The 17,244-nt window shown below is 33.6% G+C and overlaps 1 protein-coding gene across 1 annotated transcript in view; it reads right to left on the bottom strand.

Annotated features, from left to right (window-relative positions):
• Window positions 1-17,244, bottom strand: part of CEP128 (centrosomal protein 128) — a 95,133-nt gene that overhangs the window by 57,864 nt on the left and 20,025 nt on the right. Inside the window, exons 9-14 of the mRNA XM_058807423.1 lie at window positions 13,631-13,717; window positions 12,065-12,139; window positions 10,715-10,847; window positions 8,868-9,025; window positions 3,902-4,252; window positions 64-714 (exon numbers count right to left, since the gene is read on the bottom strand). Of these exons, the coding sequence (XP_058663406.1) occupies window positions 64-714; window positions 3,902-4,252; window positions 8,868-9,025; window positions 10,715-10,847; window positions 12,065-12,139; window positions 13,631-13,717 (1,455 nt within the window). The remainder of the gene's footprint in view (window positions 1-63; window positions 715-3,901; window positions 4,253-8,867; window positions 9,026-10,714; window positions 10,848-12,064; window positions 12,140-13,630; window positions 13,718-17,244) is intronic.

Below are 17,244 nucleotides of genomic sequence, written 5' to 3' on the forward strand. Positions count from 1 at the left end.
CTGTGTGTGGGGTGTGTGGGAGGAGGGGGAAAATCTGACATTGGAATTCTTTGTAATAAGTACCTTTAGCATTCTAATCTGAGCCTCTCCATCATCTTTTTCTTGTTTAAGGAGTTTCATGAGCTCTTGAACATTTTGTTCATGTTTGATTTTCACATTTTGTAACTCTGATCTAAGATCTGCCAACTCCTGTTGGTGAATTTCTCTTTCCATCTTCACCTGCCTGTTGGCTGAAATCATCTCTTCATGACTAGATTCCTGCTGTTTCTGGAGGTCTGAGAGGCTCTTAAGTAATTCCTTTTTGGCTTTCTCCTCTTCTGCAATTCTGTTTGTTAGTTCCACACGTACAGCACTTAAATGTTTTACATCTGCTTGCATTTCTAGGAGTCGTTCTTGGTCTTTTTTATGAAACAAGTTAATAGTTGCAAGTTCTGTCTTCAAGTGCTCCTTCTCAGCTTGCATTTGGTTTTGTAGAAAGACTTGCTTTTTCAACTCATTCTCCAATTTTTTTGCAGTACCTTGCACTTCTTTGATCTCTTCTTCAAGAGATACCCGGTGTGACTCCATTTCATTCAGTTTTACCTCTTTACAGTGCAGGAGTTCTTCCTGCTGGGCTCTCTTTGTAAGCACATCATTCAGCTCTTTCCGCAGGTTTTCTATTTGATTTATAGCTGAGAGAAGCTGACTTTTGAGATCATCTTTTTCTTTAAGGGCCTAGGAAAGAAAAAAAATCCATTCTGATCTGAAGTAATTAAAGACAATTGTTGGAAGGATATCCTTAGACATCAGGTATGTCTATGGAACAATTAACATATGTATGTGAAAATACAAAATTTTTGCTTGCTACGAACTCAGTTCAAATGTAGTCAGTGTTTCTTTAAATTTACCCACTTTAGATCATGTGCAATCTCAAACTTGGACTTGTCCTTAAATCATATAGCCTTCTAAATAGGGATAGTTCTGGTTAATTCTCTGCTTCTCACACTCTCTCTTTGCAGACTGAGAAGTGTTTCTTTATTGGCTCCTCCAGAAAACAAGATGGAGAAAATAAGGTAATAGAGTAATGCTGCAGCATACAGGGATGACTACTGGAAATATAAAGCATACCTATGGTCCATTCCATATGCTGACTTATTTTGTTTATTTTCTAAAATATTACATAGAAAGTATACCAGCCTTAACCTATGTTTGAAATTATGCCCAGTAGATGAATTAGTAGCAGTTAAAAGCTTGGTTCACTTATGCATCAAAGCCAAGAAATAACGACATCATCTCCCAAATAGAAATCAATCAAATGCAATAAAATAATAAAAAATTCCTGTGTTTTCCTAAGATCTTCAGGGCTTGGGTGTTTTTTCAACATTGATATATTTAATGTAAAAATTAGCAGAGAATCACAGAATGCGCAAGCTTGAAAGGACCGCAATGGGTCATCTGGTCCAACCTCCCTGCTCAAGCAAACTTTTCCTAGAACACAGACACAGGATGGCATCCAGATGGTTCCTGAATATCTTCAGTGAGGGAGACTATGCAACCCATCTGGGCAATCTGTTCCAATAGATCAGATTCTTTAAACTGACTTAATAAATTTTATACTAAATTTTACTGAGTATTTTCATCAATTCCACAAGCAACACACATTTCTTATGGATATAGCAAAATAACTTGAAACAATCCAGAACAGAAGGCAATTAGGGTTAAAAGTGTGCAGTTAAAAATAATAAAACAGTTTGCAATTACAACAAGAATAAGCAACACAAAGCAAAATACAAATGTAATAAACTGAGGACATGGACTGATGACCATCATGGGTTTTTCCAGAAAAAAAACCTACCCAACAAAAAGACTCTCCTAAACCTATCTTGTAATTCTACTGGAAGAATTTGGCTTAAAAAACTCAAAGCATCACTAAAAACCAAACAAAAACAAAACTCCAGAAAAAATTTAAACTACAACCTATTAGTTACTTGCTTTGAGTATGTTTTCTACATTACATAACTTAAAGAACATGTTTCAAAAGATGTCAGAAACTCCATTGTCAAACAATATTAAGGACAACCACATGGGCAAAACTTCAACCAAATTATCCCAGTAATTCCAAAAGAATGAAACCTAAACAATCTTTGTATAGCACATTTGTTGTCTGCCAATTTTTCAAAAATCTCAAAATTGCAAGCTATGATTGCAACCCAATTTTGAAAATTTTCCATCAACCCTTTGAAGTCTTCTAACACAAATCAAAGAAAACAAACTGCCTTTATTGTTTTTACAGATTTCTTCCTTTATTGTTTTTACAGATTTTTGTCTCAATTGTTTATTGCCTGCATTTCAAAGGTAGTTAAATTATGTTCATCTAGTTACCTCAAGTTCATACTAAATGCTGCATCTAGCTTGATTATATTCCTATAAGTAAAACTGCTTCCAACTCTATATTGAGAACATGAAACATTGTTTGTACTTTTTTCTCCTTCACAATGACACACAGTTCATTTGATCTTCTATATCTTAAAATAAAGAAACTTTCTTCACCAGACAATTACCTCAAACCTGTTGGCAGGACGGTCACCACTTTAAAAGTAAAAACAAATACTGACAGCATTTCTTAAATGGAGCTTAAGCCAAAGTTTAACCACTGCATTTAGCATGTGAATATACTTGCCACATAAAAAGAGGTAAAATCCATATTAAAGAATCTTGCATAACAAAGAAAATTTCAACATGGAAAGTGTTATCTAGTGCCTCTACAAAGACTAGCCTATCTGTTTAAAAGAACAGTGATTCCAGAACCTTTTTGGGAACTACTGCTTCTTATTCACAATTTGTCTGTACTTTTTGCTTCTTATTTGTCCATTTAATAGACACGCATGATTTTGAATTTCTCTCTACTTTTTGCTTATTTGTCCATTTGATAGACATACATGCTTTCCCAGACAAGCACTAGGGCAAACAAATACAAGATTACTATAGAATGGATTGTTGGAGCATGGAAAGAGGAAATAATAATAAAAAGCAAGGAATATGATAGGCAATAGGAGAGAAATAGCAACACCAGGAATCAAAGTTTAGTTTTGCTACAGTTTATTAATTTCAAATCAGTGATAGCCCCATTGTGACTTCTCCTGTGCTTTGACCATGCTTGTGTTCATGTACCAATCTCAGAACAGATTGTTGCATCAGAAACAACACAGGATTAACAGACATCCACCACTGCGTCCCATTTAGTCCTTGAAAACCTCAATCTTTGAGCAAAACAAAACAGAGGATGGAGCCCTCTCAAGCCCATCACATTCAGTAACTTAAACTGAAAGGATGCCATGAGAAAATATGTGAAAAGAGTATAGCACTGTAAAAGAAAAGCCATACAATATGACAGACTGCACCAGCAGAGCATCTAAGTTAAGATAAAAGCTCACAGCATAGAGTTAAGCACTATATCAGCCACTATTAGAAACAAGCAACTTTTGACCCAGCCACTGGAAAACAGACCCACAAACTCATTGCCAACAGAGTGGTGGTTTCTACCATTATTCTGATAGAGGATGATAAACATTAGCATTGATGTGAGTGCTTGTCTTTAAAACAGTGTCAGCAACTGAACAAATAATTCTTCTAAGTCAAAACAAAAAAAAAAAAAAAAAATTTTTTTTCCTGAGAAACTCTAGAGGAGGAAAAAAAGAGGAGTAAGTGGTCTGCCATACTGAACAAAGACAAACGAAAACCCCAGAAATGTTACACAATCCATTTTCAAATTGATTTTTTAAAGAAAAAGTTCTGAAAATTATACAGAAGAGGTCCAGAACTTAAAGCAGAAAGCAGTTTAAGTCACAGTTTGCATATAAACTCCTTCTCTTCATTTTCAAAACAAAGGGAAAGGGTACCAAAAAAAATCAACAAATCTTACCTGACTATTCTTGTCCATCAGTTCACTGATAGTTTGATTTTGCTTTTCTACCTCACGATCCAGTTTCTTACACTTCAATTTCCATTGGCGGATGGTTTCCTGGGCTCTCACCTTCAAATCCTCTCTTTTTTTCTCAATCTCCAGCCTGAGTGCCTCTGAGTGCTTGAATTCACTGAGATACCGTTCTGCTTCCTTGGTACTCTCTTCAACCTGTTGAGCTAACTCAGCAGACTGGAGTTCAGTTTGTCTACGTCCACTCTCACAAGCCTTGTAGCAATTCTCTATCTCCTTTAGCTGATCCAGCATTTTTTCCTGCTGCTTCTCCCTGTTTTCCAGGTCAGATGTTAACATCTGGAATGATAATAGCAAAATACAAACATTCTCTAAAGATGTGCAGTACGAAACTTTATCAAATAACATACAGCAACATTAAATCACATTTTTATTAAATATCAACAGCATAAAAGATCTTCTTCAGTATCAAGGAAAATTCTGTTAGCCCAGAGAATCTCCCCTTCTGCAAGAGCAAAGAATTCCAACACAAGACATAGAATACATACTACTCAATTCTTTCTGCATTTTTTCCTTTTCTAGTTGTTCTTGTTACTTTTCTGTATTCTAAGTTTGAGATCAATCATTGACTATATATTACACACTACACAAATAAGAAATAAACCAAATAGTAAGATATAAGGAGATTAATGTAAACAGATGAGAGGAAAAGAATAACTGGAAAGGACAAAACAGCAGTCACCACAACAATTGGAATTTATAGTTTATGAGCTAGTTGTTACCCAGTTTTATGCTGGTTGCCTGTATGAAAACAACATGCTAAATAAAGGTATATTAGCATACAATATAGAATACAAAGAGAATACAGCAGCTTGGTAAATGCTTCTAGAACAAAGATGTTTGAAAATGTCAGAGGCATATATAAGCCTTTCAAAAATTAATTAAATTGAAAACACACATTTTAAAAATAAAATACTCTCTATTTCTCTAATCATATTTCTCTGAACAGTCTCCTAAGAAACTCAGGAATAATAGTGTCCACACACATTCTGGAAGGACATGCTCAGAAATCAGTTTTTGAAGGTACACTAGCAAAATTGTATTTTACTGAGATCATTCACATTAGTATTCCGCATTTTGGGCCTATTTAGACTGCTTTCATACCACTCAGCCTTTTCATTATGAAAGATAAATTTGATAGACCTGATCTATAGCCAGTCAAACATATTATCAAGCCTCAGGGGATTGAAATACTTTTAAGAGGATTAGATTTCAGAATGACTGAAAAAAAACAGTGGATGTAGCCTGAAATAAACAGACTGCAATTCAGAATGGACAAAGGAAAATTATTTTATCTATGAAAGATTGGGCAACTTTACAGATGGACATAGAGTGACTATTTAGACAAGGATACTTCCACAAGGTTGGGGGAAGGAGGAGACTTGGTTTTGTTAGTAAGGGCTCTCTCCTTGTCAGTTTGTTAGTTTGGGGTTTTTTCTCTGTCCAAACCAGGCCAACATCTCCTGGCAGGCAGCAAATTGTACCAATCTCTTTGAGATAGCATTTGCTGAACTAAAAAGATAACCAAAACAAGCTCATTAGCTACAACTAGCAAAATTTAAATCAAAACAAGCTTAATTTCCAATGAAAACAGATTAACATACTTCTTTAAAGACAAAGATTTAAACTGAGTATAGCAGAAGTTAAAAATAACATCATAAAATACAATCAGATAGTACATTTACCGTTCCACAGATTTTCTCAAACGGGTCATAATTTTTTTAGTCCTATGATTACACATGCTATTATCACTTCCTATTTCATGTCTTTCTGGAGACCATAAAGGATGTCAGACTAAATTGATGTAGTACTCAACACTGCACCACTAAAAAATAGTTATTTATATATCATTTCCCCAGAGTACACACTTCATTAACAAAACTACTGCTCCCACAAACTTTTTAATGAAATATGAGTCTAATCTTAAACACATAAAATAATGTTCAATTAACTGTAAACATTCCCCTTATCGTGTAGAAGTAAATCAACCTCCAATTTATTGATTTACAGTATAATAAAGAGGAACATTTGTTTTAGGTATTTACCTTGATGCAACTAATTTACCAACACAACTATTTGCATGAGGAGGAAAACTGGATTTTGACATGGATGTACCAATATGAAGTGACTTTTAACGTTTTATTTTTACAATATGTGTAAATAGGATAAACCTTAGCAATGAGTTTGCACTTTGCTTAAAAGGGTTAAGCCAGCACAGACCCAACAGTTGAAATCAGGTAGAAAACAGCATAATAGCAAGTCAATATTTCATGAAGCCAACCCTGTAAAGCAAGAGGATTGAAGAAGTATCTCCACACTCTGTTTCTATATCAAAACACAAGTCCCAAATGGACTGATCTGTACTTCTGAATTCCTAGTTATGTGCGATAAATGTGTATCTCATCATGTGTTAACATGGGTGCAGTTGCCAAAATTCTTTCTAATCTATAAGGGCTTGCACTACTGGCATTTAATTGGCTAACAACTTCATTTGTAGAAGAAAAGTAAAAGTAAATTTTAGTGAGAATATGAATCAATCTTTATAAAACTGAAAGATTTATATTACTGAAGAATTCTAACATATCAATAATTTTCCCTCAGAAAAACTGAAATATTTGAACAAACTCACTGCTGTACTGGACAATACTATAAGAATACTAACACCAAAGCCAAATGAAGAGTAATTAGTAAATCAAACAAGTTTCCAGGCTAAAAGAGTCTAAAAAACTCTAAAGAGTCTAAAAACACTTACAGAGAAAGTAGGGTATAGCATCTTTGTAATTTGTGCACTTTAATTATTTCTTAGTCATAATAGTTAAATCTTAATAGTTAGCCACAACAGCCCCATATCTATTTGGCTTCATGCAGAAAAATGACTTGAAGATGATTGTAAACATTTGGAAGATAGCACAACCACTCCCTTAAGTAAACTAGAGTAGCTGAAATAAATATTAAATTTAAAATCTAATTGAACTAAGATTGAACTCACTTCTAAACATGAGTTTAAGAATATGTTTTAACGTTTTTCATCCTGTTCATTTCACATCACACTGTAATTTTATGGAAACTGTAGGAGGCTAAATGTACAACACACACAACTCAAATTGTTGCAAACAATGATATTTTAATAAATCAAAAGAAATTTCTAATATCACATGTACATCAGAGGCAAGTTAGATTCTCCCCACTAAACAAAGATAAATCAGACCCAAGTCAAACATGACTGGTCACTTCCAACTGGGAATCAGACTATCTGATAGGAGCAGCTGTCAGAACAGGCTTGACAAAATGCTTTGTTAGTACACAAGTTTAGAAATTCACATCCTTGCATTCCTTGATGTCTCATTAAAAGAAAAACACAGTAGCTAATTTCCTGTTAGTGCCCCTGTAGGAGAACGGCAGTGGGAAGCAGATAAGAAGTACAAAGTATTTTCTGTTGAGAAAATGAGGGAAGTCAAAGATTTCTAACTCAGAGAAATGACAAAGACCCCAACTGAGCAGTATTGCATGAGTATTTTCAGGGCAGGAAATTAGTATTATAAAATCATTCTGACCCTTAAGAAAGCATGTTCTACAAGCAGAAGTTTAAAATAATTTGGTTTATGTGGGTTCTTACCCCATTAATTCCTGTCACCAAAATTATTTGTTTCCCAGGCACAACAAAATCAAAACCCAGAATGTTTTCAGTTACTCATGGGTTTTATTAACCTAAGCTAGAATACAAATGCTGATGGACACCAGGAAATGAGTTCTGCTCATCTTACCCTCTACAGAAACACTTTAGGTTCTTTTAAACCTATTCAATAACCAAATTGCATAAAGCTTGTAGGAACTTATTTTCAGAAAGCCATTTTTTTCCAAGTGTAATTTGATGTCTTATTTTGATTTAAATCAGCAGAGAACTGACAAGGTAAAGGAGCAACAGAAATAAACTGAAGAGTATAGTCCTGTAAATCTACGAAGACAAAAAAAAATCAATTCCTACCTTTGAATTTCCAAAGATATGCAATATCATTTCATAGATAAGTACCTTCATTAGGAAAATACATACAAAATTCCTTGCTTACAGAATGCCAAAATACAAGCTGAACAAAAAGTGAAATCCTTGACTACTGAAAAAATACACATCGTTTTGCAAACTCTTTTCTCATAACAGTCACAGTAGACAGAAGAAAATTGTTACTGTTCAGCCATTCTACTACCAATGACAAATCTAGGCAAGAGCAAGAAACACAGAAATTTCCCATCTTAAATAAGAAGGCTACTGCCTACTTGGATCTCATTTTATGGTCTAAGTCTTCTAACTAAAATTCCAGTACAAAAGACTGTTCTCATCCTTCTCATAAAGAACCACATAAACATTATAATATGCTTACCATAAAGAAGACTACTAATATTTATGATTATATTACTATATTGCATTTAATTACTAAAAAAAAGGGAAATTGTGACCTACTTTTGTTACTCCACTACACTCTGCTATAGAACAAGGCATTTCAATTTTTAAAGTTGAACTTCAGTTCTGTGGAATGATGGAATAGGGAATAAGAAAGTAAGTACTACCTTACAAAAGTAGTTCCAAAAACCATTATTAACAGTAAGTGCTGATAAAATCAGATCAACTTTTCTTTTCACATGGGAAAGAGAAGTAATCCAAACTATGGAATCATGGGCAACAGCAAATACCTTCTGTAGTATTACATGGGAGAGCAAAAAAGTTGGCAAACACAAATCACTTTTCAAAGTTCTTCACACAATAAATAATAAGCATGACTGTTACTCTTAGTTTTAAAGGTTAATCCCTAATCTGATACATCACCTAATGTTAAACAGATAAGAAATTATTTAAAAAACAAAAATGCCACCAAGCAAAAAGCAGCAAAACCCAACTTACCTGTATGTGCATCACAAGCTGTGCTTTCTCCTTGTCCTTACGCTCTATACATCTCTTCAGTTCTTCTACCTCTGACATTACAGCATTATGATTCAGCTTTGCTTTAAGTTCCAAAATATGTTTCTCTAGATCTTGCTTCTCTCTCTCATATCTTTCAGCTACTGTAAAACAGCAAGAACAAAGCAACACATTCAGTAGAAATACCAACTCATGGTAAATTAATTTAATCTCAATTAATTTTTGGCAATTTGTTTCTCCACTTGAGACTATTCTACAACTACTGATTTTCGCCAAAATATGTGTGAAAAATTTTATACCTGTGTCATAAGCTAATAACATTTTAATAACAATAAAACAGTACTTTTCCTTCATTTTATAGGGGTTTCCACTCTTCCTCCTGCACACAGCTGCTCCCTCAAATAAAAAGCCAACCAAAACAACAAAAGCCACAACAAAACTGAATTAAATAAAATGGGATGGAAGAAACAGTGGGGAAGTTCTGGTGTAAATGAAATTTGGCCATCACTTTCAAGGCCAAGGTTTTATCTCACCAGAGTAATACCTCCCAATTTGAAAGTCACATTATCTGTGAATTTTATGTCTGAATCCTGAAACTACAACCAAAGATTGTGATAAGAGTAAGCTATAAATTCACTCAATCAGAAATTCAAAGGTCTTAAGTCATAAATAACTACTGGAGGCAGAAGGAAAAAAAATCTCTACTTTTCTTCTTCCCATATTTCTTTGATGAAAAAGGAATAACACAGCAAGGTGAAACACAACAGCAAAAATTATACAAATGTATGCATGTATTTTAACAGTTACAGTACACTATAACTTTCCTCATATTTTACAAGTTAAAATATGCTTTTATTAATATGAAAGGCATATTGTTCCGAATAAACTAACTTTTAAGCAGATACATTAACATGATTGGAGAAAAAACTATTGAAATTATTATTTTGCATTACACTTCTGAAGCTAAGCCCATTTCCAGTGCTCTGTATGAGGTTTGTAAAACATGGAGTCAGAGTCCTATTTTAAAAACGAAGATATTTTTGTACTTCAGCTTCTGAATTAAGAAAATATGTCATTAGTCAAACCAATTAAATAGTCCCATAGACATTGGACTCGAGAATAGAATCACTATTTCTCTATTACCTTGAGTAATACATTGCTATGCTAATAAAGAGAAAGATAAAGACTTTCTCTAATACCTATGTGATTATGTTTGAAAATAGATAGATAGATAACTAGCAATTAATTGAAGACCTTGCTAAAGTGGTAATTTAATATGCAATTATATCTCGAAATTGTTTAAAGTATTTGTCTTCTAAATAAAACTATTCCAACTCTAAAACTCTAACATAGTGCAAACAGAAGCTCTGACTGCATTTATACAGAAAAATTTTCTAAACCACTCAGGAACATGTAGCTTAAAAATTCTACCAGAAAGTCATCAGCCTTATTAACTAACTAATCAATGACTTGTGTTATCATTTTCAAGATGGCAGAATTCAAACTGCAAATGGACTGAAATGCCAATTTTCTGGAAAATTATTACTTAAAAATAATGCATGTTTTTCTTCTGTAAAAACACCATTCAGTTTGCTGAAATTGTCTCATCGGTTTTAACCATGCAAGTCAAAATATTTTATCACAAATTAATTGTCACTGCTATTTGTCTGTTAATATTCAGGTGCCAATATGTATTAACTTAAATCTGAGGAATTAATTGGCTGGTTTTGTCAAAACAATAGAAGAATTAGACTGCAACTCTAAGATAAAATTAATATCCATGCCCACTAACTAGCTTGCAGGTCTCCAGTGCAAAGTATTAGCTGTACCTGCTCTAATTCTCCTGTCATCATCCTGTGCATCCTGATAGCTCTGGCGATGCATAGCAGCGTAGGAGATTTGATGCTGCAATTCTACACGGTCTTCTTCTGCTCTCAAAAGCTGAGAATGAAGGTCCTCAATCTAAAATATATGCACAAGCATCAAAAGTTTAATGAAAAACAGAACAAAAAACATAAATAGCATACTTCTATTAAACACTAAAAAAATATTGCACACAAAAAATATTTATAAATACATCTTGAGAGTACTGCAGATGGTAAACAAAAAGACAAACTACTTCCTAATTACAGGCCATAAATTGATTATTCAAAATTAAAGGAAACCTTTTAATTTATGTTGACTACAAATGAGCATTAATTTCTTTAGACCAAACAAAATGCTACCATATTATATGTTGCAATTGTCTTTTCTCATAGCTAGTGAAAATGTCTATCCAAATTTAATAAAGAGTATGTTTTATTTAAATTGTGCTCCTTAAAAATACAATGTATTTATTAATAAGAAACACAGGGGTCTTCACATTTTCCTTTCTATCATATATAGTATAGCACTTACAAAGATGACATGTAGGAAAATAGAGAAAATCCAACATGCTAAAGTTGAATTGAAGAAAAATATCTGTTATTCATATTAATCTATATGCCATTTACAATTATTTAAATTCAAAACAGTAACATAGCTAACTCAAAACTAGTATTCTGCTAGATACACAAGACAAACAACTAATGCTAAAAGATGAGAATGCCAATTGCCTCCTCCCTAGTTATTTCAGTCTTTTTATCCAGTCCCTCTAAAGGAAAGATATTTAGGAGAAAGGACTTATTTCTGAAGTTATAATCCAAATTCCTACAAATATTGAATTTAATCATACATGCATCAATAGCTATTGTTTAAAGCACACTTTAGATACTTTTTTCCGGTAATTATTTACTTTTATTGCATGTTACAATGTACCAAATACCTCTAGGTCACTGATTTATCTGATTTCACCAATTATAGCACATGCTTTGCAGAACAATGATTACTAATATAGGAGTAGTTCTAAAGCATATTATGAAAGGAAATTTCACAGAAGGCATTTATGTACTGAAAACATACCATTACTATCACTACTATAATTAATACATATGAACATATACACATAACAGTTTGAAAAGTAGAAAAAGTATAACGAGCTCAGTCCACATATTATACACACTTAAACCTGTCTTCCTATACCTCATGCCTTCCTTCATAAAACCATTTTATCAGAGTATGAGATAAGAATACTAAACAAAAAGACTCAGACACAACCTAGTATGAAAACCTTAGGATTTTTACCACACTAAAGCAGTTACCTGATGCAAAAGAGCTTCTCTACTGCCTTCAGATTCACTCAACTTTTTCCGGGACTGCTCCAATTCCTGCTCAAGCTTGCATTTCAGAGGATGATGAAAAAAGAAAAGCAATGTAGGCATTGTAATATATAAGTGTATTTTACCATTTAATTTGGACACAAATTCCTCCATACAAGCATCTATCTAAAATGTGGTATAATATATACAGTATTTTTATTTGTCCAAAATTTTAAGTAAACCTTCATTTGTACTAAATCCCTGCAATATTTATTTAAATTACATAAAGGGAATTTTACTTACAGTCTATAATTTTTCCATAAATATATAAATTTATTCATAAAGATATAAAATAATTCATATCACCCAAAACAAAAAAATCACAAAATTAAATTTTTACTGGGTTTAAAGTAAAAAAATGGAAGATAAGTTTTAACAAAGTTTCAAAAACATAGTCCCTGGATTGAAACATACTTTCAAACTCAAAATTAATAATGACTTAATATTTTAAGTCACCTTTGGTAAGTAGTTTATTCCTAGAAGTGTTAAAGATGACACGCATTGGTAGAACTGTAACAGGTAAAATCTATGGGGTTTCTGTGTTGTGCAAGATGATGTATTTGAATTATTCTGGAAACAAGATGACTAAGAAATTGAAGTGCCCTAAATTTAATAAAACTGAAAATTTTTAGGAAAACATAATATTCAAAATGTGTAATCAGAAACAGTGATCAAATCGATGACCATGAAAAAAAAAAAGAAATGAAAGCAAAAGCTTCAAAATATTTTTTGACTTCTTCCATAAATAGTTCAAAGATCCACTTGAAAATAAATAGAGGTTTTGACAGCAGAAATTGTTATTGTCGAGATAGCAATCTGAAGGAGGATGTTGAAAGCCTGGCAAATGGGCAAAGTAAACAGGACCAACATTAAGGGAATGAAGAGAACAACATAACATAAAACACTACATAAAACACTACACTACATAAAGGCTTGGCATAAAGGGGTATACCTTTGAAAGATGCTAAACTTGATGCAAGTAGAAAAAAAAACAAGGAAAGCATAATATAGCCCTAGCATCCTGCTAGAATAGAAATACAAGAAATTTTATTTTCTATGAAAAGAAAGAGTGAAATATGGCAACAGTTCAGTAAGAGTAATTAATAATAACTATGGTGCAACATAACCAGCATGAGCTAGTTGCAGGGATGAAAAAAAGCTGCTTTGAGCTGCTGCAAATAAGAAACAGCAGACTACATACAAATTCAGAGACAAAGTAGAGAAAGAAATCAAGGATTATGTCCAAGTTATAAATCTGTCTGCCTGGCAGGATGGAAGAGCCATTAGAAGTAACATACTATAACTGAAGAGCTTTGAAGCAGGGACACAAGCAGAGCATAGCTATATTCACAGTGCCTCTGATGCAGGAAAAAAATCCCACACCTTGAATTCCTAAAGAGTAAAGAAAGTTTTGTTCTGCTGGTGTCTCAGAAAAAGAAAGCATATACTGTAACAGATGACACTATACACTCATTTAAAATCAAACAAAAAGGAAAAATTAAGTCTTACCTGGTGCTTTTCACTTTCATATTTCACAAGTTTATTTCTCATGAGTTCTTCTGTTTCATCTGCTTTAACATCTTGCTTCCTTAAAACCTTTAGATGAGAAAAATATATTGCAAACATCATCACAAAATTTACAGAAGCCATCATTCCAAGGTTGTTAAAATAAAGAATTTTAAAAATCTTAAAAAATAAAAATTTTTTTAAATAATTTTTTTTTAAATTTTTAAAAATAAAGAATTTAAGAGAGAAGATCTTGACAAATGCTTTCTGTCTGCATCTAATACTTCCATGTAAAGCCAATGTATATTGTTATGAAAAGATAAATATAAGTTCATGCATACATAAACACACCCATGCAGAGAACAGGGACAAACACAACGTCTAAAGCAGCACTAACATCCTTCCGATGTATAGATCTCCAGACTCTCAAGTTGACCCCAAACACCTTTAGATTAAGGTCTAAAAGGCTCAGGAGATCCCCAACAGACTAGCTGTGCACACATCAGAGAAAAATAATATAGTCTCTAACATAAAGTGTGCATGTTATGAAATTCAATGCACTGTGGTCAAGAAAACACTACCATAAGGTTGTGTGAGAAGTCAAAAGCAAAAAAAGGAAAAGGTTATTTTTTTCTGAATCTGGACAGATGCTTAAAGCCATAGAACTACAACTGAATCAACTGAAACTTTCCTGATCAATAATTACCAACATTGATGTGCCCTTCCTTGACAACAATAACAAAAAATAGAAAAATTCCATGGAGACTTTTCCCATTCCCTCTCAGACTGAGGTATCTAAAATCACATTGGGTCATTTTAAATATCACTTAGAAATATCAGCTGAAAGAGATCAGTAGCCACACACTGATAACTTGCCATGAATTTCTGTAACTGTTCATAAATCACAGTTTTTATCTGCGCAACATGACCAAGCATTTTTCACACTAGTCACCAATCAATTAATTAGGTACCTGAGCACAAATCTTTTACTTTCATCCCATATCTTGAAACATAAGTACATTTATTGCTTTCATAATTACTTGCTAAAACAACAACAGAACAACAACAAAAATGCAGAAAGAAATTTCTTTTTCCCAGTCTGTCATTCCCAAGCAGCACTTTCATTTTACATTTATAGGAAAATCTCTTCTTATCTTCCTTGAAATCTGTCCCTATAAATTGTGCCATTTCATTCAGTTTTGAACATTTTCTCTTCACTGTACACTGAAGAGCAATTTCAGTGTATGAAAACAGAATACAAGATATTAATCAACTTCAATGAGGCCAGGCATTCAGCTTTAGAAGTTTTGGCTTTAAAAGCAGCTTTCTGGAGAAAATAAATGGCTTTATATACTTACCTTCCTCTTACAACCTCGCCTCAGAAAACCTAAGGGTTTCAGTACAGTTTGGATTACTCTTCTGCCTGAACAGTTTACATTAAAATCTGAGACCATGGAAGACATCAATCAAAACTATGCCACTGAAAAGACTATACCACATAAAGAGTTATACTTTTAGTCATACTGATCCCTAATCAGATAATAGAAGACTGTAGCATATTTAAGGTACTTTCCTAAGTAATCAGTAGAGATTTAAATCCATAATTCCAGTCAACTGTAAAACTCAACACTGCACATATTTTACTCAAAAAGGCTCCTGAGAGAAGTCCCAAAAAGCAACATGAACAAAAGCCTAAGATCATCTTTTCAGCTAATGCTGTTTTGCATTACCCAAGTTCATTGGGTTTTTGCTTTGGTTTGCATTTTTTTCTTTGTTTATTTTTAATGACAAGAAGTATCGGTTCAGAACAGCCCAATTGGAATATATGATGTCTATTAACTGCAGTCAACCATCAGTTTTACCAGCAAAATCAGAAGCTTTGCTATAGACAGTCAAATTTAGGCCAATTTGATTTTTGGCACTAAATTAATAATTAACATAGTACCAAACGCACACATTATCATGTACAAATTTGGCTAGAGAGGTCAGAATCACAATGAATATATTACAGCTGGGCTGGATTCAGGAATACTAGTAAAATTTTCAAAAATTATTCCAGCTAAAAGCAAAAAATATCTCTGCATCAGTAGCACATCCTAATTCCCAGAAGAAACCATGGAAATAAATATGCCATTTCAACTTCACTGACTGATATTCAGGCTATTAAAGAGGAATCATTTCAAACAGAAATGCATCCTTTACTATAACTGATATTATAACCTTCCATTTTATTTTCTGCATATTGTAAAAATAGCCCATAGCCATTTCATTTTAAGGAAAATAACAGCTCATATATAGAGAGAGATATAGATAGATACCCCAGAGTTAAAATACTGCAAAAAAGAAGTAATGTTACAGTAAATGAAACATACTACATGTGCACTGCCTGGAGTGTGAAACCTGCATTGTACCAGTATGTGCCAGGTAAGCAGTTAATCAAAATGTCATGAGGCAATGGAAACATCTGATCATGCACAGCCAGACAAACGTCAGCTCTTACTGACAATTCAGAAATTGTACAGGTAAAAGTTAATTGTTTTGCCCCCTTTCTGTACTCTTTTTTTAAATAATTCTCTCTTGTTGTTTTAGGCAACGCTCAGTTTTTCTCCACTAAAAATCGTTATATAACCTTTTTCTTGGGAGGGGTAACAGAAAAAAACCAAACAACAGATTTAAAGATCAAGCTGATTCTTTGATTTCATTTGCTGTCCCCAAAGAAGGGGCTGAGGAAGTCCAATGTCAAAAATGGGAACTAGGAAAAGGATGCTAAGGACAGCAGTTCAAGCACACACTCCTCCCTGATGGCTCACAAACAGCAGGCAGACACTGCCCAGAGAAGCTGAAGCACCAAGGAATGGGACCAGGCCTACAGTCAGCAGGATCCTCCTCTGAAAGCATTCATGTCCAGGTTGGTCTGGAAGAGACTGACGAGGTTGATGAGGCCTTGGAGGAGGCAGGTATATTGGAGGCCACAGGAGACAAAGAACTTTCATGTACAGAGGTCTTCACAGCATGGCTTTGGAAAGCACCAGCCACAAGTTCCACTGCCTGCTAGGTGGTCAGGCTAGATGAACTTTTGATTTTACCAAGGAGGGCTATTCTTATAGGTCTTTATAAAGAGCTCACCAGCATAAGACAGCATTAGAATACAAATGTAACTGGTATACCCCAACTGAGCATACCTCATCCATACACACAGAATATCTGTTGAACCTCAAAACTTCAAAATCATAACTTACTGCTTCATAGATTCATTTTTCTTATACATGAGAAAAACTATGGGGATGATTGTGAAACAACTCAAGTTCTCAATCTTTCCAACATATGGTAACGTCTCAAGAGCAAATCAACTTTTACAACAACTTAAGCCTACTAACTTTTCTTAGGGTTTGGGTTTTGGTCTCAGTTTGGTTTTGCTGTATTGTTTTTTCTTTTTAAATAAAACCAGACTTTTTGAAAGCTGTGTACAGACCACAAACTGAAACTTGCTCTTTCAAAGTGAGACTGATCAGTGAGTGTTTCATACTATCACAAACATACAAACAGAACAGCCACAAGCTATAATTTAAAGTAAGGCAAAAATGTACCACATCCTAATCTGAATGAAAACACTTTCC

The sequence above is a fragment of the Ammospiza caudacuta genome, chromosome 6 (genome assembly GCF_027887145.1).
Source record: "Ammospiza caudacuta isolate bAmmCau1 chromosome 6, bAmmCau1.pri, whole genome shotgun sequence".
Classification (NCBI taxonomy): domain Eukaryota; kingdom Metazoa; phylum Chordata; class Aves; order Passeriformes; family Passerellidae; genus Ammospiza; species Ammospiza caudacuta.